This window comes from Pygoscelis adeliae, unplaced genomic scaffold (genome assembly GCF_000699105.1).
Source record: "Pygoscelis adeliae isolate BGI_AS28 unplaced genomic scaffold, ASM69910v1 Scaffold26, whole genome shotgun sequence".
NCBI classification, from domain to species: domain Eukaryota; kingdom Metazoa; phylum Chordata; class Aves; order Sphenisciformes; family Spheniscidae; genus Pygoscelis; species Pygoscelis adeliae.
This window is the reverse complement of record NW_008825104.1, coordinates 17,219-39,928: the sequence shown is the minus strand read 5'-3', so window position 1 is coordinate 39,928 and position 22,710 is coordinate 17,219. Positions and strand designations below refer to the sequence as shown.

Below are 22,710 nucleotides of genomic sequence, written 5' to 3'. Positions count from 1 at the left end.
AGATGCGCTGCGCTGCCGCCGCGGGTGGGGGGGTTGGCGTCTGCCACCACCCGTGAGTAACAGTTCCACGTTTGACGAGTGATGTGGAAGGAGCTGGGTTGAACTTATCCCGGCATCCTTATGTCTAAAAAGCAGATACATAGGCGGTGCGTTTCTCTGTTGGCTAGGTCAAGTCGGCGTTTTGGAGATATATTGTCAGGAATTCTGTGTGTTCTTGCAAGAAGCTGCCATTACATTAGTTTTCCAAAGAGTGAAATTTTCATCTTGTTACAAAAGAAATAAAAACGCTGCAATTCCGAAACAAAGTTGGCACAAGAACTTTGATGTACCTGCATTAAAGTTTCCTTCAAAGGATCTTTCACAACTTGTGTTGTCCTTCATGTCCCTCTGCCAGAGGTTATCAGCACCACAGATTTCATAATATGGCACTGGAAGGCTGAGGAACTAGTGGGTATGGATGTTTTTTCTATGCTTTTGGCGGGAAGGCATGGCATATGCTTTAGAGGATAATTTGTTAAGTTACTGAGTGTGAATTCCCAGCACACACCTGGAGGTAACATAAGCACTGTTGCTTAGGAGGTCACTTTTCTCTCCCAGCTATGAGTGGTGACCTCCTCAATAGATTTGACCAAAAGGAGCATATGCTTGTGCTGAGCCTCAGCCACTTCATAACTTAAATTCCACTTCCACTGTCAGTTCAAGGGAAGATGTTGGCCATCTGTTAGGTACTAATCCATACTGGAATGCAGGCAGCAGCAGTTACTTTACTGTTGTGATCTGACATCACAAAACTGATACTTTCTTCTCAGAAGTATATATTCAGAGTATTCTCACGCTTGGCTGTTGCTAGCATTGCAGCCCAAAGATAGCCAGAGGGGTTTCAGCTGTGTCAAAAGTATTTTTACAGTCTGGCGACTATTACTGATAGCAGTACGTGATCCATGATTTTGCAAATGCACTTAACAACATAAAGACAGCTTGAATTAGAAATCTTTCTAAAAAACTGTACAATACCGTGCTTCATCACTCCTGTGAATATAACGCTGCATATCTAAGGTGCCTTCCAGGTGCATTATCTTTGGGATTTTGGCCTGTCTGCTCCTAAGCAAACTGTAAACTGTCAATTTTTCCTCTATAAATAGCATGTCTGATTTTCCTCACAGACATACAGCCAAGGGATTGAATTAGCCTGCCAAAAAGAAAGAGAGTTTGTGAAGCACTCTGTAGAATGCACGTGGAACCTAGCAGAAGCCCAGCAAAAACTTGGTAGCTTAGCACTGCATAATTCAGAATCCCGCGATCAGGAATCTGCTCAAGCAAAGAGTGAAGCTGCAGAGTTGAGATGGAGAGAGGAAGAGTGGAGAAGAAAAGAAGAAGCACTAAACCAGAGGGAAAGACAGAATCTATGGAACACAGATCCTGTTAGTAAGGAGGTATTTAATAAGGTATGACCCATATCAGTGTGCATGAAAACAAGTGTTAGCCTCTTTTTTTCATTCCACTTGTTACTAGTCTTGAGTGTCTTCTGCGTCCAGTACAGCAGAAAACCACAGTATGTGTTAAATGGAGATTTTTTTCTTCCTTTGCCTCATGGAAGGGAGCCAGCTGCACTCATACTACAAATCTGGATGACATTTCGCTACCAGAAGTGCGGATCAGAACTTGCGTGGGTCATCTAGGTATTAGATATGAGCCAGCAGTGTGCACTTCCAGCCCAGAAAGCCAATCATATCCTGGGCTGCATAAAAAGCAGCATGGCCAGCACGCTGAGGGAGGCGATTCTCCCCCTCTACTCTGCTCTGGTGAGACCCCACCTGGAGTACTGCTCTGTGGTCCCCCGTTAGAGCAGGTCCAGAGGAGGGCCCTGAAAATGGTCAGAGGGCTGGAACACCTCTCCGGTGAAAAAAGGCTGAGAGAGTTGGGGTTTTCAGCCCAGAGAAGAGAAGGTGCTGGGGAGACCTTATTGACCTTATTGTGACCTTTCAGTACTTAAAGGGGGCTTATAAGAAAGATGGAGAGAGTTTTTTGTAACAGCTTGTAGTGACAGGACAAGGGGCAATGGTTTTAAATTGAAAGAGAGTAGGTTTAGATTGGATGTAAGGAAGAAATTTTTTATGATGAGGGTGGTGAAACACTGGAACAGGTTGCCCAGAGAAGTTGTGGATGCCCCATCCCTGGAAGCAATAGAGGTCAGGTTTGATGGGGCTTTGAGCAACCTGATGTAGTGAAAGATTTCCCTGACCACGGCAGGGAGGGGTGGAACTACCTGATCTCTAAATGTCCCTTCCAACCCAAACCACTCTATGATTCTATGTAGTGCAAGTGTTGCCAGATGCGCTGAACAAGTTTCTTCACATGAAGAGCACGTGTGCCAAATTCTTAAAATGTGAAACTGTCAGTTTGCCTCTAATAATGACTACTGTAATACAGATTATTTAGCACAAACTTTTTTTTATAGTAGAATCTCAGCTTTGATTTCACAATTTAATTTGAACAGCTAGCGCAGCTCCTGTTTTCACTGATTCAGCTGCATCTAGGCTGCAATGTACGTGATTCTTATTGTTGACAGATCAGTAAGTTCCTACCTAAGGACAGAAGTTTCTCAGGGTTCTTCGGTCAGTAGACTATAATGAGACTTTTAAACTCTATGATTAGGTAATGCACTTTTTTTAAAGAAAACCTTCTCAAGTATATGACATGATTCTAAAGTAAGAACATAGCGCTTTAAATAGTAACATATTAAAATATAATACTCCTATATATCACAAAAAGGTATGTCTGGAGTTTCTGTGATAGTACCATTTCTCTCTTCCTCAGAGTTTTATTAATCAAAAAAGAAAAGAAATAGAAGATGAAGATGTGTCTGAACCACTTATGCAAAAACATGAACAAAAGATTAGACACTTTGGTGAGTGTGCTTTTTCCAACATTTTGCAGTTCAAACTTCTACAGAATTTGTGTAGGTTTGCTCCTTATTGTACAGAATGGATGCTAACAAATGAAAGACCTGGCTAATAGACTGTTCAGCTTCATTTTATCAGGACAGATAATAATTTCAAAGCAAAATAAGGTGTAAACTGTAGAAGCTTCTTAGTTCCTGTAACCAATTAAGAACTTAAATTAAGAAAAAACAAATACTCGAATGAGCTTAAGCCCTGAAAAGTGACGTTCTAGCAACTTTTTCTGCTGTTCAGTGGGAAAAGGCAGGGACATTTATGGAAATGTAAGTTGTGTGTATAAAAGTGAATGGGATTGTCCATAGCTGTCTCTTTTTACTAAATGTTTTTCTGGTGACTATTAAGCTACAAGGGTAATGACTGATTAAAGGGAAACGTCTGTAAATGCCTACTGAGAGTATGTGTGCATGGAACTGTGCGTTTCTTAAAATTACATTTAATTGTCCACTAGGTGTCACTTTAGCTCTGTCATAATTGTTGAACCCAATTAAGCACAAAGCTGATCTTGTAAAGTAATCTGAAGTTCTGATGGTTCTCTGGAGTGCTTTTCATTCTTAGTTACAGGTTGGTCTCAGACTATGGTATAGTATAGCCATATTTGGAATTCCAGAATAATCAAGAACAGGACTGAGTTGGCAAAATTAAATTCTTTGTACAAACTCGTTTTTACTAAGCTATTTGGCTTCTAAAGATCTTAAACTGTTTTAAAGAAAGGGTTTCTAGCTCTGTTGGCCTTAGCAAGCCTTGCGAGTACCAAGCTGAGGCGCAACACTGTCAGAGTATGCCAACAGCAGTGATAGGCACAGGTTCTCTCAAATATCTTAACTGCTACGTGTAATGATAGCGGAATCAGAAGACGTCTCCTCTGCTGTGCATTTCAGCAGAAAAAAAGAGGCTTTCTTGCAGGCTTCCTAGCTAAGAGTTGGGCAAAATTACTTTGCTGTCTAAATTACTTTCCTCCTAAATTCAAAGCCATGTTGTTATTTTAATTAAAAATATTTTAAGCCCATTGTAAAAAGGGACAGTAAATTAATGCTCTTTCACATCTCTTGTTCTGTGCTAACTGCTGCCAAGGGGCAGTGTGGACTTCACTAGCTTGAGCCCTCTTTCTGGATCCTGCTCTGGCTTTCAAGCAATAAAGAACTTATGTGGACTGCTCTCTTGAAAACAGCCAAAAGAAATATTAGCCATTGCTTTCTCTTTAGGCATTTGTTTGCTAGAATTAAGATTAGCTTAGGTCATTACCACTGAATTATCTTTAGCCCAGTTATAATTATACGCTGATAGACGGGTAAAGCTGTACATCTAGTACCTGTTGCCAGTAATGACTTGACTGTCAGTGATACATGAAGGACAATTTTAAGAAGTCGTCTGAGTATTGAGTTCTGATTTTTAAACTCAGCTCTTTACATGAAGGTAGCTTCATGCTATCACAATTCAGTCTTCTAGTTAACTTTCCAATACTGATGTGGCTTTGCTTTTTGAGATCAAGCTGTTCCGGTAATTAAATTCAGATTTCCTAAAAACCTAGCAAATCATGTGTTAGAAGCGCTTTCATTTTTCACAGATTACACATTCTTTTCTTTGCATTCTTATTTGCAAACATTTAGAGGATCTGTGTTTGTCAGAATCGCTGAATGTCAATATCCAAAAACTTTTTAAACTATTTGATGATGCAACTAATAGATACCTACACCACTTTGTTAGTGTACATGAGAACTGATTAAACATAACTTATCAATGATGCTAGAGATGCCTTAAGATACAGGAAATTGTGACTGTTAAAATCTACTTTTAGTAGCTTCAAAGTCTAATTATACCTCTGGTAATGCTCTTTCAGTGTTGGTTAGATGTATAAATAAACCCCCCAAATTTAGCTGCATGCTGTCATTCTGAGGTTAGTGAATTGCAAAGGTGTTACATACACTGGGGTATCAATGCAAGTAACTTCCTTGCTGCATTAAATCATTTATCTGTTTAGAATGTCTTAACTAAGTTTCTTTTATTAGGTATGCTGAGCAGATGGGATGATAGTCAAAGATTTTTGTCTGATCACCCATATCTTGTATGTGAAGAAACATCTAGATATCTCATGTTGTGGTGTTTTCATCTAGAAGCTGAACAGGTATGAAGAAGACGTTTAAGTTGTTTGAAAGCATACAGTTTCCCACTTGCAATATAGAAAAGCTGACCAACTTGATTAGCTATTTAACTGTTCTTCCCACCCTCTCTCTACGTTACTGAAGAACAACTCTGTAGTGCACTGTCACATATATGTCTAGTTATAGCTAATTGTCAGTCCCCTTGCTTCTGTGAGCATCAGTTCTCATCTGTTTAGGAACTAGAACAAAAGGAAATTATGCTGAATTTTAGAAATATAATCACAGGAAATATCTTTAAATCATAACTTTAACTTTTTTTCAGAAAAGAGCTCTGATGGAGCAAGTAGCACACCAAGCAGTTGTAATGCAGTTTATTATAGAAATTGCCAGAAGCTGCAATGTGGATCCAAGAGGCTGTTTTCGTCTCTTTTTCCAAAAAGCCAAAGTAAGTCAACTTGGGTAATGACGGGAGAAACTCTTGATGCTGTACAAGGGACCAGTGTTTTAGAGAAGGCTTCTTCCTAATCATAAGAGGCTAAATATTTTACTGACTGACTTAGGCTTATGGGAAGGTGTTTTGTTAGCAATTCTCTTCTAGACAGAATATTTTGGTGTAATTCCCATTCTGAAAATGAAAAGTTAGTGGATTTCAGTTATCCCAGAGGGAAAGCAAGATACAGCAGGGGGACAACAGGGATGTTATAGACAAGTAATAACTAAGTAACAACAGCAAACATAGACCGGTTTAAGGACTGATTTTGGCTAATTACAGCTGTGTTTTCACAGTGTACCTATGTATTGTCACAACTTTCCATTTCATCTGCAGTTCACAGTGGGGCCCAAAATAGTGTCCCTTTCTCATTACTGAAATAGAGCAATCCAGAGCTATGCAGGAGAAATGCAGGAAGACTGAAACTGTGGTTTGCTGTAGATTGTTTTCAGTTATTCAAGAGACTTATGGATCTCAATATTGCCTAAAGGAGTTCAGTTAAAGTGCGAGTCAATTTGTGCTTTACTTTTGACCAGAGTGCTACAACAAGCACCTGTTCTTCTAAGGGTACTGGCTTCTGAGTTGGAATAAAGGAAAGGCTAAAATTAGATTTATTTTTACATGTCCTTAGATAAATCAATTACTTTGCTTCTACATATAAGTACTACAGATTGTCTTAAGAAGAAATCTACCTGAAATTTCATTTTAAATTGACTACCATTATTCTTGAGTTGTTCACAGTTGTTATTCCCCAAAGGGTATAACATGCATTACTGAGTGAGTTTTCTCAGCACTGTGTATGCTTACAACTCAAAAGTAAATCTGGCTGAAGTGCAAATATTTCATTTTTCTCTTTGCAGACAGGAGAAGGCTATTTTGAGGCTTTTAAAAATGAACTGGAGGCATTCAAGACAAGAGTGAGAATCTGGTCACAATCACATGGCTTTCAAACTATGTTACTACATGATCTCAGTGTCAATCCTGGTCTTGTAGGAGACCTGTCATCTTTTTCACAGGTAGGTTTATTCTTTCTAGAAATTAATTTAACTAAAGTAGGGCTAGGTCCTGCCTTGAGAATCTGTACCTTTCTGAAATATAAAGAGGATTATTCCTAGAACTGCTAGTACTCAGGATATAACGTGCAGTATTATCAATATGCAAGGCATATATGGGCTTTCTTTTTACTTGCTGGAATTCAGAAAGCATCAGCATAACGTCAAAAGCATATGTTAGTTCACCGCCCTTACATTTTCGTGCTTAAAATAAACACTGCATCATAAAATTGATCAGATGCTACAATTGTATTCATGTTCTTTACCACAAGCAGTGAAATGAGCTTTCAGTGTAAAATGACTAACCCTATTCATGGGATCATTCAGGTAAGTCAAGTCTAAGGAAAGTCTCCTGTTGTGATAAAAGGAAACTGAGGGTACTTAGGTCTTTTGTTACAGTACTAGTGATGGCCACATTCTGGAATGAAGAAGCAACTTAGAAGATTGTCAAAAGTTAGGTATTAGGGAAGGAGTCACAATTGAAACTACTTATTTGAAATAATTTGATTAAAGTACCTCTCAAGTAAGATCCAACAGCTGAGTTTTAAGTAAATGTGCAGTCAAGTGCCAGAAATATTGAGACCAAATACAAGCTATGCCAGCAAATTTAAAGAATTCTTGACACAGTGAGATAATATTGGTTGATGAATTTTTCAGAGCTTATTTCCTTACTATTGCAAATTTGTCTCATCTTAAGATGGATAACACAAAGAGTCCAACTTAAGCTAAAAACCTCTCTGTTTCTCTCTTTCTCTCTCTCACGCTGTATACACAGTTATGGAGAATTAAGCTGTCAATTTTCCATCTGTTGCAGAACACAGGTGATCTACAAGGTCCCATAAACACAGATGTCTGCAGTTTAAACTCTGTGATACAAAGAGATGAAGAAGAATCCAAAATGATGGACACAGTATAGTACTCTTAAGAGTGAGGCCAAGTACTCTTTTTTTCTTTTTTTTCTTTTTTTTTTTTTTCAAAGAAACAAACATGGCTATTTTCTTGACACTTATTTTTCTGGGTACTGCACTTTATTTTTGGTGTCAGATTTTTGTTGTTGTTTGGTTTTAGGGGGGAAGGGATTTTGAAGGGTGGGTAATTCAGAAAAACTTGTAATATTGTTTGAAAATGTGCTGCTAGGTTTTTGGTTGTCCTTGCAGAGCAGGGTTCTCATATTGCCGAATGTGAAACTGGATGTGTTTTCTGCTACTAACCTTGCCTTTCATGACTTTAGAAATTAAAGTATGAAAAAAAAATCTGCACAAATACAATGTTTACAAGAAGCGGCAGATTCTTGGTAGAATCTGCTATTGTCTTACTACAGATGTGGACATGTTTTACTCTATGAATATTGGAGATCACAACTGTATTCATGCTACCTTGCTGACATTATAAGCTCTCAAATTTGGTTATCACTAATAGCAATAAATCAATATCTGGTATCAGTATTTCAGATCTGAATGGATTAGATTAAAACACTGGCTTTCTACCTCTACTAAGGGGATTTAAATGTTACATTGTGCTTTCATTAAACATAACTTGGTTTTGTCCTAAAATGTAAGCAATGCTCGTCTACATATGAGTGCTGGGCTGTGTGATTTCTGAGAGTCTAACTCTCTTCTTGTTCATAAGACTAACTTCAGATTTTTTTTTTAAACTGTCTCATTATGGGGAGAAGTATTTGATGGAGGGGTTGGAGGGAACTTGAGGTACAAGGGTTAGGCTAAGACTTCAGTTTAAACAAAAAGCTTCATCGCAGTTCATATAGGGTGTCATGCAGGGTTTGAAAGGTATTTCGTATGCGACTAAAGTGGGTTTCTGACATTGCCAACTCAAACAATTAAAGTGGAAAATCATTAAAAGCTTCCTGTTTGAGGAGCTGGAAATCCAAATACTGTTCCTAGACAAGGCCTTCCACAGAACCTCTGCAATCCAAAATTCTACTGTGCTTTTCTAACTTGCAGCTATTACAGCAGTTCTATCTATAAAAATATATACTGCAGTTGGAAGACTCCAGTGAAGACAGCTCTTATCTCAAATAATGGTATTGGTACACACTCTCAGTCCTTTACTGTATTGTGCTGATTGTATGTAAGGTCTGGAAGGTATCTAGATTTCAATAGTTTGATGAACACAGTCTACCTGCAGTGGCTAATTCAGGCAAAAGCTGTGCTGAGATCCAGTAATTTTCAGCTTTGGCTATAGCAGAGATAGGGAAAAGTCTTAAGTCTGCAGTATATACTAGAGTGAGCGTTATTACAAATGCAGTAGCAAAAGTAGGAACTCCAGATCCACTGATAGAAGTAGCTTTTCATGTGCCTTGTGTTCTCTAGCAGTCCTTTTGCAGACAGACTGAGGATAAAGGAGCAAGCAGCAGCTCTGGCCCAGCTGCAAATTAGAGATAACCTGCTTCAGTAGTAATTTTTTTTTTGTTGTTTGACAGATACTCCAGAGAGGATAAGTAAACACTGCCTCCTCCTTAATAATTAATTAATAAGGGAAACTAAGGGAAACTAATAACTACAGGTTGTTTTTTAACTGAATGATATATACAAGGGTAGTAAGGGCAGTGTAGCACAGTGACTTGTAATTGCTACCATTAGCTGTAGAGCCACATTGATCTAGCAACCTGTGATATACTGAAAGTTATTTTTAAAGTTTCTAAGGGGCTAAAATTGGATGGTCTGGGAGTAAGTGCCAAATCATAATGAGATTCCTTCCCCCTTCTCCTTCCAGCTCACTGAAAATTACATAGGCTGGCAAAAAAACCAAGCATAGCTGCTTTTTGTTGAAATCAAAACGCATAAATACAAGTAAGCAGCAGAAACATCAGGGTTTCTCATTGTAATGTGGTAGCTACTGTTTTCTAACCATGACTTTTTTAAGGAAGTGCATCTCTAAACTCACTCAGTCTACAGCCTCCATACAGACATTTCTGAAGATGAAGTACAAGTGGTCAGCTCAGCCTTTTGGCAAGCTTGCTTTAAAATGTAAGGACAGCTGCTTGCAGTGATAGCTGCTGCCCATATTGTTCATTTATAGTAATGGGAAAGCTTTACAAATTCTACAACGACTATCTTTTTTAGACTCAAATGTGTCTCAATATTGATAATGCTAAAACTAGATGTGCAAATGTAGTCCAAGGTACATCAGCACTACCGCTCTGTCGTTGTTTACAGTCACTGCAAAAGGAGATTGGGGCCTGCATTAGTAGGACACAGCTACTTCAGACGTTTCCTAGACAGAGTTGTTTGTTCCTCAGGTTTTGCTGACTCTTCTTGAAACTCTCAGTCTGGTGAGCATAAAAAAGGGTTAGGAGAGTTCACTGAAAAATAGCAATGTCTGCGTTACCTGGAGTGTTAAAAAGTGTGGCCTGTGGAGGTTTTTAACTCCGGTTATCTAGTGAATAAATAAATACAAGAGCTGGTCAGAGACATGAATTAGTAGTATGAACTCATGAAAACCAGTCCAATTGCTACAATAAAACTTGCTACAGTAATATGACAAAGTTATTAATTTGACCACTGGAAATCCTGGCACTAGCATCAATGAGCAGTTGTTTTTTCAAAGATAGTAGAAAAGACATTTTCTAGTCAAGATCATCTGGCTACAGGCTTACCAGATTACACTTAATCTGTTCAATATCTGCTGTCTTTTTACTAATAAAGTCTTATAGAGCTGCACAAAGACAGAGGCTTTATCAAGTATGTCACACATCATTGAAACTCCATTTCTCATGCCTGCAAGATAGTAGCTCTGAGGGCAGAAATATAAACATAGTAATAAGGCTAATCATCCAAGCAAGCGTTAAGGGTAATTTAAGCCCAGCAAAATCAGCTACCATCTGTGCAAGCAAAGCTAAAAGAAGGTCACTGTCTTCCATGAGATCAACCTATACGTATGCCAATTCTGGTCTGAAATGGCTTTTTGCAGAATTGCGGTCGTGGCTCCCACAGCTTCTGGCTGGCCCCAACTAATCACACATTCAAGAAATGTGCTTTCGTGTCCTTATCATTGCTTCACACTACATCTCATGAATGAGTAAATCAATCGATGTGCTTTGTAATTAAGCTGTATTCTGAAATATGTTTCCTTCACCTGTCAATATTTGCAAACATAAATACTTTCTGAATAAGAGACACAAGAGTAGCTGCTTTTGTTACAAAGTCAGTTACTATATTATAAAAATTAGGTATATTTAATATAAAAAACACAGCATTAAAGTGAGAACCACAGGCAACCAAGTTTTATCATAATGTAAGTTAAAGGACAACATTAGCCTTTAATTATTGATCAGTCTGGTAGACTACTTAGAGAAATCCTTGATTGCTGAATCTCATGTAATCAAGTGTGAGCTATGACAGATGAGCAGAAGTTAGACCTATTTTCACCTGGGAGTAGCAGCATCTTTCTGGCTCACATCTGGCAACTTGGTTTGGAGGAAGGCATAAATATGTGGCCAGATCTTATTGGTTTCTGTTCCAGAGAAGGATTTCAATAACCCTTTTTCCCTAAGGAAGAAAAAAAAAGAAAGCATTACAGAAGTCAAATTAACTGTTCCAGGGTCTCCGCCTCACTTTAAGATTGCCCTGACAGGAGTGTGCAAATATGCATGTGATTTAACACCAGGAACAGCCGTAACATTGGGAATGTAGGCTGGATATGCATTACTCTGTTCCTGAAACAGTGAGCTATCGGCCACATCAGTTTGTAAAACTGACAGCTGTCCACAGAGTACTTAATAACAAACTATGAAGGGTAAAAATAAGAAGCAGCAATGCAGTCATAAAGCACATGCTATACAGCAGTTATCCAAACAACTGCAACTAACCCAGGTATTGTAAAATTACACCTCAAGGATCAAAGAAGGTGCATCAGAACAAGCAAGTGAACCAGGCACAATCACGTTATTCTGAATTAGTTCTACTAGCTACTTCTATCTGTAAAGTATGTTATTATCAGTAATAATAATAGCTTAGGCCTATGTCTTACTGTGATGCTTTGAGGCATTTTCACTTCAGAAAGCTACCAAAGTCAGAAAAATCATTATCAATCCAGAAAAACTCCTTCTTTAAAACTTAACCACCCCAAAGATGGAGCTTCTAGTCTTCTGCTCAACCGTTTTGGTAGAGCATAATGAAGGGTGGTGGATACGGAGACAGAGGAAGGACAGTCGCTTCAGGATGTTGTCAAAGAGAGTCTGATTTCTTTGTCTAGGCAAGATAAGACTACAAAGCTCTACATGGTGACCTGCTATTATCTATATATTAGCAATGCAATATGTGCAGCTTTACATTAAGAGAAACTTTGTGTGTAATTTTGGCTCTTAAAAGAACTAGTAATTTGTTACCATTCCTCAGCGCAAATGGCATTATTCTCAAATACCTACTTATTCCCGAAGAGTCTTGCTAGCTGTGCCTGTCACAGTCCTGTTCTTAGAACAGCCACTTTTTCAATTTGCGTATCCCTTCTTGACCCCTTGCCCTTGTTAGGAGGGTTTCTACTTATACATCCATAAGAGAAAATACTGTTAAATCCTCCAAAAAAAAGGAACTGTCTCTGTTACCTCACTAACCAGAGCTACGTTGCTCAGAACAGTACTATAATGTATTCAATAATGCATAGCGCTCTTTGTAAAACTAAATATGGCTGCAGTGAAAGGCTCTTTTGCTAAGCAGGCTCCTGAAGAGCGTTTCATGCAACAGTGGAAAATATACTCATTTTCCTGGGTTGATTTCTTATTGAGTTGATGAAAGATACACTGCTATTTATACCACATTCACTGTTGCAGTATCTCTGTAACTGAAGAGATATGTTCCTCGCTATGCTAATGTGGAAGAAGCTTTTAGAATGTGGAAGAATAGCTTTTACTACTTACCGATAATATTCTAGAACAGGTTTTGTTTGTGCATCATAAGCCTGCAGCCTCTTGGTAACCGTCTCTGGCTTATCATCATCACGCTGAACAAGTGGCTCTCCAGTAATATCATCAATGCCCTAATCATGGTTAAAAGCAAACACTGGTGTATATTTCTTATTTCTGTTTAAGTGTTTGTGTAATTTTCTGTTTAAATTATGATCAGTTTCCAGTTAGTCAAAGTGTAGATTTCTGCTTATAAAGAGAAAGGCTACTGCTCATATCTTATCTGGAATATAAGATGTTGACTTTCCAGTAAAACAGTCCATCAGTTAAAAATATTTTCTCAGTATTGGCAATGAACATTAGGTCATACTAACTCGACTGATTTGTCTTCTGGAACATTCGTTGAATATGGGGAATATGTAGACAAAATCTTCACATATGAGGGAAAACAATATTGTTGGTATAATGTTCCTGCATAGCAGGAAACAAGCAAGAGGCCAATTGGACCTTTGTTTGACAATACTGAAATGGGGAAAGGAGTTAATGGCCCTTTGATTTTAAGTCGCAAAACGGAAGAGTTATTATTTAGCAACAACTGTGCAAAAAATGGCATAAAAGCCAGCTCAAGTTTTTCTAGGATTCAGTAAACAGAGGTAGGGACCTAATGTGTAAACTGTGACAGCTCCTACTTTACTGCACATTTCACCTCCAATTTACTGAAGTGCTTTAACTGATTATGGAGCTTTTAAGCCTTGAAACCAGCAATGACTGAAGAAATTATTGACTGCTGGCATATCTTATGAAGGACTAGCTAGTGGCATAAAAGTTGGCTCCTTTTTTGGTGCATTGAATCATTGTGCATCTGAGTACAGAATACGACCCATCACAGATATAAGGGATTCTTTGCTCCTTTGTACATATTAATTAAATCCTCAAGAATTTTTATTTTCCCTAAAGCCAAGTTTAATCTGACATTTGGAGTGGAAACATGAGTAATCTTGCAAATACAAAGCCAATTAGACCACAAAAATGTTTTCCTTTCCTGCTTGCATTCTGGCAGTCAGTTTCAGAAAATCAATAACCATCAATGTTCAGTAAGCTTCTCTGTTCATGAAGGTGTGAAGAAAATCTGTTCCAAACATCTGTATCATATTAGAGATGGATTTATATGGTCAAACTTACCTTGTTTACATAATACAATCATTTAAAGCACTCAAGTGTTTCCTTCTAGCATCTGTGCAGGCAGCCATACTAGTGCCCTCATCGTACTATCAAATATTTAGTCTTCAGCCTTGCATTAACTCTAAAGCCATAATATTTTGATTCTGTTGAGTAAGTGAACATTTTGCAGGTCTATTAGATAACAGAGACAACTGTATTTCAGCTGTTCAGCTCCATTCCATGGTTTCACTTAAAAACTGCAATCTACTTTACTACGTTGTTATATGCCTGCTAATTTGTGGAAGGTAGAGTGGAGTGTTCCTAATAGCAAAGTTGTTGCAGCTGAAGCCCACTCTTTGGTAGGTCTGATAATTCTCTGTTGCAGCTTGCCTATGCTCTTCTGCAATTAAAAATAACCATGACTTGAAACACCATATTTTAAACAATACAAAGGCAGTGTTTCCAGTTGCTCACTTCCAGTGCTTACCTGCCATTTCACCTGGCCTCTTCTCCTGCAACACTGAAATCCAAAAAACTACAAGGCCTGCTATGCTGCTGGTGTAACTTAATAGAGCTTCCAGGTGAAATGTGATGCCACAACAGAGAAGTTATTTAGAGTTAAGGATGAAATACAGCTTAAGCTGAGTTGCACTAAGGCTAATTAAAGTTCCTCAAAGATCTCAAGGTAACGATGTACAATCATTATCTTCAAGTTTGCTATTCCTCTTTAGGATATCTCAAGCTATAACCTCTTTGATCTGTTGAGAAGCTTCCCTGACTGGCAAGTTTCTACATCTAATTTTGTAATACGACAATTGTTCCCTTGAAAATACCTGTCCTGGTTAAATGTAAACACAGGGAAAGCATTAAATGGATTCCTCTGACTGATGATTCGGGGTGCTTCCTAGATACAAAGAATGACTCCTCTGGAGGAAGGAAAAAGAAACTACATTTTGGACTGTACGGGCTGCAAACTTGCAGAACAGGCTAAGAACATGCCCAACTCCTATGCCAGTGTGCAAGACAGAGTATTCCAGATCAGTGAACAGCTTTAACAAGAGCTTACAAAACATCATAGCGTTTCATTCTGCAGGGGACAAACACATTGTCCATCAGCCTGAGCTTCTACCAGGTCTCTAACATACCCTCAGAGGCAGGGTGTTACCAGAAAGGTTCTGCGCTCCTAAGGCATGAAATGAGCCTTTTCCTTCTGAGCTAGTGTTTTGCAACAACATATGCAAACAGTATTTTACTGCAATTACCAAATGCAATGTAACATTTATTTAGCACCAACACCGACATGTATTGCTTACCTGTACTTTGGGAGGACTGAATTCAAGATTGTAGACTCTGCCACTAGCAGGGTGGATCCAACGTGCTGTGAGCCGACGTTTTATGGTCTCAAATGGCACGTCTAGGTCAATCACAGTGTCTATTTGACATTCTTTATCCAAAGCTTCTGCCTGAGCAACCGTTCTGGGGAAACCTTTTTAAAGAAAACAACTCCATAAAAATCCAAAGGCAGAGTTATAGCGAGAATTATCTGGATTCAATCATTAGAGAAAATAATTGTCAAACAGGAAAAAAAAAAGGCACCATCATACTGTGAAGGTTGAAGAGACATCAGATTTTCCAAGTATTTTTCAGTGTGTCACGGCACTTTAACTTGTTAAACGCCTCCCAGCTTCCATTTCCTCATTTCAGCTAATCATCTTCCCAAAAATGTAACAAATAAATGCAAGAAGACCCCATACCCATATGTACTACATACCACTATATTGAATAAAAGCATTAGTATACACATTTCGAACAATAAAAGCTACAGGCAGTTCACTTAGAGGTCTGGAACAACCTAGAAACATTTGTGACAACTCTTACTTCCACAGTTGTGTAAGTCTGGCTTAGGTTTGTAATGGTCACCTCCTTATTTTATTCAGTTGCAGTAAGCCCAATATATCTACCAGAGGCAGTCCAGGATTAATTTTACAGAAAAGAGTAGCTTTAGAAAGAGTTCTGGGAAGTCCAGTATATCAAACTATCCTCGGGGATGATGACTGTGAGAACACTCAGGCTGAACAGGAATCTGTCTATTCACTTAAAAGATGCTGCATTTTGTCCCAAGAACTCTACAGCTCCGGTAGCGTGCCTTCAAAGGCACATGTTGCTACTAGAGAAATCTAGTGGAACTTCAGCAGGGGGAACAGAGAACAAGAAAACCAAGGTCTCCACAAAGAATTTAAAATGAAAAATTGACCACAAGAACTTCAGTGGTCAAAGCTACTGCAGAACATGCTATTGCACCACAGATTCACTGGAATAATACCTCTACCCACAAAGCTCTTGAAGTCTCATGTTCTTCAGTAGCTTGTAATTTTCATCACACTATACAAGCAAACTTCTCCATAAAGGCAAGTACTGATAGGCACAAACTTAAGAAACTCTTCTTTGCATAGCATTGGTTGATGAGTCCATTGCCTGAGTAAAGAACCAGCCAAGAACTAGCCTTACAACAGGAAAAAAAATAAATTATGGTGTTAAGGCTACTGTGTCTTGTCTAACACATCACAAAAAGTAAGAGTTGATTAACTCAGACCAAGCTCTTGCTTGTGCATTAAGTCTGATGCACCTGGTTTGCATCACAGCCATTAACTGCCCTCATCCTATTTCTCTCATGTTCATACTACCTCATGGAAGTGCTTCTAAATGTTAAGAAAGAGCAGAGGGAGAGCCAGGACTCCAGCACTCTGTTCTTTCTTACTATTGACAAGCTAGTCAGCCACGACACATCTTAGTTATGCAGCTGTAAAATGAGTTTGCTTTGGGACTTAGTAATGAGAAACTTCCTCAACAAATTAAAGTGCCTTTACAAAAGCATTTCATTGAAACTGAACCAGCATTTGCTGCATACAGTGTTTTCTCGATACAGAAAAAACAATCTACAAGATGTGATGAATTATGAAGAATCCAAGAACACAGGGAAAAGTGCCCTAATTATACAGCACATAAGTCTAAGCAGATCATACACACACGCACACACATGACCCAGACTGCTACATCTGCTATGACTCCAGAAGTCACCAACCTATCCTAAGGCAGTGGAAAGGGGTATTTGGCTAAGCGAGCACACAAGCAGCTCAGCAACTCTATTTAGCTTGACCTAGCTGACCTCAGCTGTTTGTTCTGAGTTGCAGTTATCAAACTAAAGACTTTCTGGTTAACGTATTTCAACAGAACAGTATTGTTCCTACAGAGCCGATTATGCCAGAGCTTTCCCTGGTGTAATTCACTGAGTCTCATTACAAGTGCTGATGTAGACAAAATTTCTGCTCCAAAAGTTTAAAGAAGGTAGCACGTTAACATGCAGCAGCAATTGATTTATTCTCTTACGGTCTCCACACCATCCTCCTGTTAAAGAGTTGCCAGTGTGCCCAGCTACACTGCTACACATCCAGATCCACAAGGCTGGAACTGTGTGTGCACAGGACCTGGAACTAAAGAAAAAAAAACACATCTGCAGCTCTTTCCTTTATTGATTAGGTTTCATTGTGCTGCTCCCTGTGGGGATTAAGCCTTTGTCTTCACTAAGGAGGAACATAACTGTGACTAAAGCCACCAGAACAGATCACTGTACTAGAAGCAATTATAATAAAGCACTAAGGGACAGAGAGCACTGTGGATTTTTCACGCCCTCTAAATAAAAAGCCACACCAACAACTTTTTAGTTTTATCTACTGAGACAGGTTGTGACTAGAGTCCGAAAACACACACATCCAGCCTAGATACTATCTTTGTGCTGTGGATCCAACTGTAGTCCCATGGCCTGGGGTAATAAGAGCCATTCAGTTCACGAAGACAGCGGCAAATGCATTTTCTCTCTACCGGGAATGCTGGAGCAATGAGCTTACACTGCAGAATTGCTGAACAGTTCACTCTAGAGAACAGAACCAAAGAGCAAATGAAAGAGACCTTTTAGAGCACTTAAGCAGTGTTTTTGTTAGTGATTTATTACACACTGCACTGCTGCAGTCCTTGCTTTCCATACTTATCTTGTTGCTGCATCGCATACCTACCTTTCTATTTAAATAATTCCTCAGCCCCATTCTTCAAAAGTGTTCCATTCCCCAAGGATTTTAACAAGAAAAGGCTTTACGAAAAGAAACTTCTCACTGCATATTTTAAAGGGGAGACAAAGCGTAAGAATTAGCAGAATTGCCAGTTTTGAAATTTTACTGGAGTGTTGAACTACCTTTTTCAACATGAATTAAACATCCCTGTAATGCTCTGAAGGCGGGATGCACCCAAAGCATTTTACAGCCAAAGAAACTGGGGCAGACTAACTGCTGAAGGTTTCACAACAAGCTGGCAACAAATACTGTCCGGTTACTACGACTTGAGGATGGCTACTGGAGCATTGCTACCCACAACTGATCAAAGCACTCCAAGCTTTCCAGTGCAGATTTTCTCTCCTTATAGAGTGATATCCAATATGCTAACTTACCGTCCAATAGCCAGTTGTACCGATCTAGACCTTTTAGCTCATTCAGCATTAGTTGTGTCATGATGTCATCTGGAATAAGCCGCCCTTGATCAATGTAGGACTTGGCAAGGATTCCAACTTCTGCGAAAGTAAGAGAAGTCGCAATAAACTATCTCTGACCACCAGCAAGCCAAAAAAAAGCCCACAAGCCTGAAAAAAATTTGTGTTGATCAGGATGGCACAGAACAGTAAAGTTGTAAACAAGACAGACAGTATGCTTGCTGAAATTCAAAAACAGATGATCCATTAGGATCTGATCATGCAAATATGCATCAGATTAATTTGATTGGTCTGTAGTTTCAGGGATGGCAACAGGGCATTCAGCACACCTCTATCCCACACCCTCTGAATAATTTTACTAGTAAGTATTTGAAATATTAGGTTCCAAAAACTAAAATCGGGAGAGGCCATTAGGTAAAAGTCTTCAAAAGAAGAAATATAAAGGATACAAGTTCATTAAGACATCAGCCCTCAGATTTCCTGTCAAGAAAGTTATTTTCTCAGCTTAGTGGCTAGTTATTAACTTACGACTTCACTACAAAGAGAAATGCCATTGGTATTTAAGAGAGCAATATGCAGTGGGACACACTTGCCAGATACGTATTTTTATGATTACTAGAGTTACAAGAGGATGTTTATAGATGTTGTAAACTATTTATGGGAGTGCGCAGACAGTAGTATTTTCCCATGGAACTGACTAACCTTTAATACCAGTCATTTAGTCCACTGGCTCGCTAAAATGCCATCCACGCATCACAGTTCCGGATATCACACCATGCTCCTACATGACAGGCAGTAGCATGCTGTATTTCACCCAAATCATGGATATAGCTGGGAAGAAAATAATTTGCCTGGGTTGTGTCCCAGACACAAAGTCTCCATGGCCTTCGTTTATAAAACAATTACCGGATTATGTAAGTCACCCAGAATAGGAGCTAGGCTGGTTTTATTGTGGATCTGCAGAAGCCTTTACTTGCAGCCAATTCAGATCTAGTTATAGTAAACTAAACAGAAGAGAAAATGGGATGGACTGACATACCAACACAAGATAAAACCAGTTTCAGCAGAGAGCAATGAAGAATGCCAGTACCATCACTTGATGCAGTATTGGAACGTGCAATAGTGCGGAGGCCCTTCTTCACACAAGGCAACTGAAAAGCAGTAAATGCCGTGAAGTAATGCAAACAGTAGCTTTGGTGCTGAAAAAAATATACGTGATAAAAGGACAATTTCCCCTTATTGGGTGTTCACATCTATAGTCAGGCTTTGAAAAGTTTGAAGACCATTTAGAAATAGGCACTGTGCACCTTGGTCAGACTTCAAATAATCCTCACAACGTGGAGAAGAGTCAGGCTCCAGTGCTTGAGTCCTCCAGCACATCACAAACTGGAAAGAAGGTGACAGTCTGCCTGGGTACAAAGTGTCTATTCTTTTCCCTACCTCCCATCTTCGAGGTCAGCAAGTCATACCTCTTTTATTATTCTAGTGCGCTTTGAACTACGTACCCTGCAAAAGTAGGCTGGGAGGAGGAATAAATTACATCACGATAGTTTAATGTGTACTTGATGCTTGGATCTGTTACTGATTTACACTGCAGCATTGCTCTAGCCACAATGATCTAGGAATATGCGCAAGGCAAGGTTGATAGAGAATGGTACTAACATACTTCAGAAGGACAGAAGAGCTTTTAGGCCCAGAGAGGTTTAGAGTATGGCAAGCTGTAAGGTCCTATTATTAGACCAACAGAGCTGCAAACATGCTGCCTCTCTCTACAAACCTCAGGTAGTTTAGAAAGTCACTATTACAAAAGGAAAAAAATAGGCACAACTGTACCCAAATAGTTATATGTTAGGACAAAAAGTTTATATGCTAGACCATAGCTTCTTCTCCCCCCTCCCCCCATCCCCCCCCGTTGTTGGGGGTGGGATTTCGTGACGTTTGGTTGGTTTTATTTTGTTCTGTTTTTTTCAGTTTGGGTCTGAAACCACTACAGGCATAGCAATCTTTGGAATTAAAGGCAACACAGGTTTCTTTCCTGTCTAGGTGATAACAGGTATCCAAGTTTCATGGTTTTGCAAACAATTGGCATGTCCTAACCACATTACAGCAAACAAGCTCTAGCCATATTCAGACAACAGGTTGCTTAGCGTTAGAGAGGCGGTCACAGACTCTCCGCTCTCCAAAGCAGCAGAACATGGTAATAACTGCAAATTGCTAAGGATGCTCACATGTTCAACAGGACTTTTCAACAGACAAAGTCCATTTTCAAAGACAGCAAATGCCAAAAATGGCACCGTATAACTACTGTTAATTATATTTAATTTTCCAAGTGTTTTAACTGCCCAACTTAGCCTAACACAGTTCCCAAAGAACTGGGAATTGCAGGACTCTTCTATTATAAACAAAACTCAAACTCTTTGCCTCGACTAAATTTGTCAAAGCTCTCTGAGTTGCCTCTCAGTCCTTCTCCCTCCTTCAGTGTAATACTTACTCCTGCTACCTCAGTATTCATCTCAATCCTTTGCAGACCATTTCTGCAACGAGTGACTCACTTTCAATAAAATTAAAACAGAGCTTCATCGGGGTTAATTAGTGAATTAAAAACTCTGTAGCAGATTCCTCTAAGTTCTACGCTAGCTAATTTAGAGCAAAATTCATCATCTCTTACACCCTCCACTGGCTTCTCTCCTCACATTCAGGGTTTTAACATGTCTGCTACACTTTCATTTCACATCTTGTTTCTCCTTCACGTTCTTTCATCTGCCCAACCCACCTAGAACACTTTGCCGAATCACTTTTCTTCATGGCTCCCTCCTCAAATCAAGCAATGGGGTATTTCCACTTGCAACTTCCTCTTCTCACACACCCTTCATCTTGATTCTGGTTCTCTTTGATCTTGCTTCCAAGACATATTGGAAAAGCCCAAAACCTAAAGTACTTAGTAAATAATGTATTTCCTTCATCTTCTAGAATGCCTTCCTTCCTCACTAGGTCTTTGTTACACTGAAAGTTCGTAACAGCAACAACTTTGGTTTTGTGACTCTCTGTAAATAACAACTTAGGTTTGCACAACAAAACAGGCAGAAAAAGCATGAATGTGATCCAATATGCCTGCACAGGTGGTGCTCCTAGCAAATGTTTAACTTGTACATATCAACTGTAGTAATGTCAGGCAACTAAGCCAAAGTCATTGTTCTTCCAGAGCAAACAGAATTCGTGTGAAAAGAGATGTGGAACTCACATCCCATCACAACTGATTTCATAATACAGGCAATTTTTCACTTTCAAACGTGCTTATAAGCTTCCAAAACCATGTCTGCCAGTTACCTAACGATAATATTGCAGTGATACTTACAAGTGAATGTAGTCCTCCGCAGCTTCTAAGTGCTGGAAATAACAATACTCTCACTTCATCACATGCAACCTGATATGGTTCTTATAAGGTTTTTGACCCCACGGTGAAGAAAAGCAGATGCGGAAGTCAGGAGGGGACCTTTCATCATTGCAAAAATCCACCGGAGAGAAGTGGTATCTCAACAGAGAACCAGAGGTCAAGCTAGGACTATGTAGTAAGTATAATGCACATCATTACCTAATACAAGCAACTCTGTATGCAAATACAGATCATGCTGCAACCGAAGCACAGTATGAACTTGTTGTAAGATAATGATAATTTAAAAGCACAACGTAAGCAGTTTGAAAATTTTGTCCATTGTTTTTGGAAAGCACCACTACAGTATGTCTGCCAGTTCGGGACAAGGCCTTCTAATTTTGGAACAGCTGGTAATTCTAGGTGCCTCTACTTCTAGCCATCTGAGATCCGAAAAAGTCTGATTGCCCAGAACTCCTCCTCTTGCCCTGTTAAAAACATGAATATTTTCCCCTTTCAAGATGTTTCAGCTGGAAGACTATCAGAAACAACTACAAAAAGCACCGGGTGCTTACAAAAAGCACCAAGACGAGGAAACAATTAGGTGTTACAAAACAAGGAAAATGGGATAAACCCCAGATATGCCCCGTTCACGCTTACAAAGAGGATGCCAAGTGACAGCTTTTAGAGGATCCTCGGCCGAAGCCTTGAGGCCCACTTCGGTGGCCTCTGGCCTCCAGGAAGAGCTGCGTGAAGACGCCCAAGCTCGGGCGGGGAGGGGGGCACATAGAGGTGGGACTGGGGAGCAGCAAACCCCCTGCAAGAAGCCCCCCAGGGGCCTCCCGGACGGGGAGCGGTGGGTGGGTGGGAGAAGGGGAAGGAGCGGGGTGTGGGGGGAAGGCCCGTGTCCGTCCCCCCCACGGCGGAGCGGGGCTGTGTCACGCGGGAGCTTCCTGCCGGGCTGCGTGGGGCCGGTTCCCGCCCCCCCGGCTCCGGGCCATCCCCGTTCCCACCTGTCCTCTTCTGCATGTTGTCCCTCAGCAGGTCGCCGCTGGAGAGGTGCTTCATCCCGAAGTGTTTGATAATCCGAGCGGAGACGGTGCCTTTCCCGGAGCCCGGGGGCCCCATGATGACGGCGCGCAGCAGCGGCGGCACCACCATGCTGCTGCGGCGGCGGCGGC

At 39.9% G+C, this 22,710-nt stretch overlaps 2 protein-coding genes across 2 annotated transcripts in view; one reads left to right on the top strand and one right to left on the bottom strand.

The window, feature by feature from the left end:
* CDC37L1 (cell division cycle 37-like 1) overlaps positions 1–8,046 on the top strand; it is a 46,411-nt gene extending 38,365 nt beyond the window's left edge. The window contains exons 2-7 of the mRNA XM_009327289.1: positions 1,164–1,445; positions 2,818–2,908; positions 4,967–5,082; positions 5,382–5,504; positions 6,410–6,565; positions 7,416–8,046. Of these exons, the coding sequence (XP_009325564.1) occupies positions 1,164–1,445; positions 2,818–2,908; positions 4,967–5,082; positions 5,382–5,504; positions 6,410–6,565; positions 7,416–7,517 (870 nt within the window). The 3' untranslated portion in view covers positions 7,518–8,046. The remainder of the gene's footprint in view (positions 1–1,163; positions 1,446–2,817; positions 2,909–4,966; positions 5,083–5,381; positions 5,505–6,409; positions 6,566–7,415) is intronic.
* Positions 8,047–10,761: 2,715 nt separating this feature from the next.
* On the bottom strand, positions 10,762–22,701 carry AK3 (adenylate kinase 3). The gene is made up of 5 exons (XM_009327216.1): positions 22,543–22,701; positions 18,121–18,240; positions 14,936–15,108; positions 12,477–12,595; positions 10,762–11,109 (listed from the first exon to the last, which is right to left on the bottom strand). Exons 1-5 carry the CDS (start codon positions 22,688–22,690, stop codon positions 10,986–10,988), a joined length of 684 nt encoding a protein of 227 aa, XP_009325491.1. The 5' UTR covers positions 22,691–22,701; the 3' UTR covers positions 10,762–10,985.
* Positions 22,702–22,710: the final 9 nt, after the last annotated feature.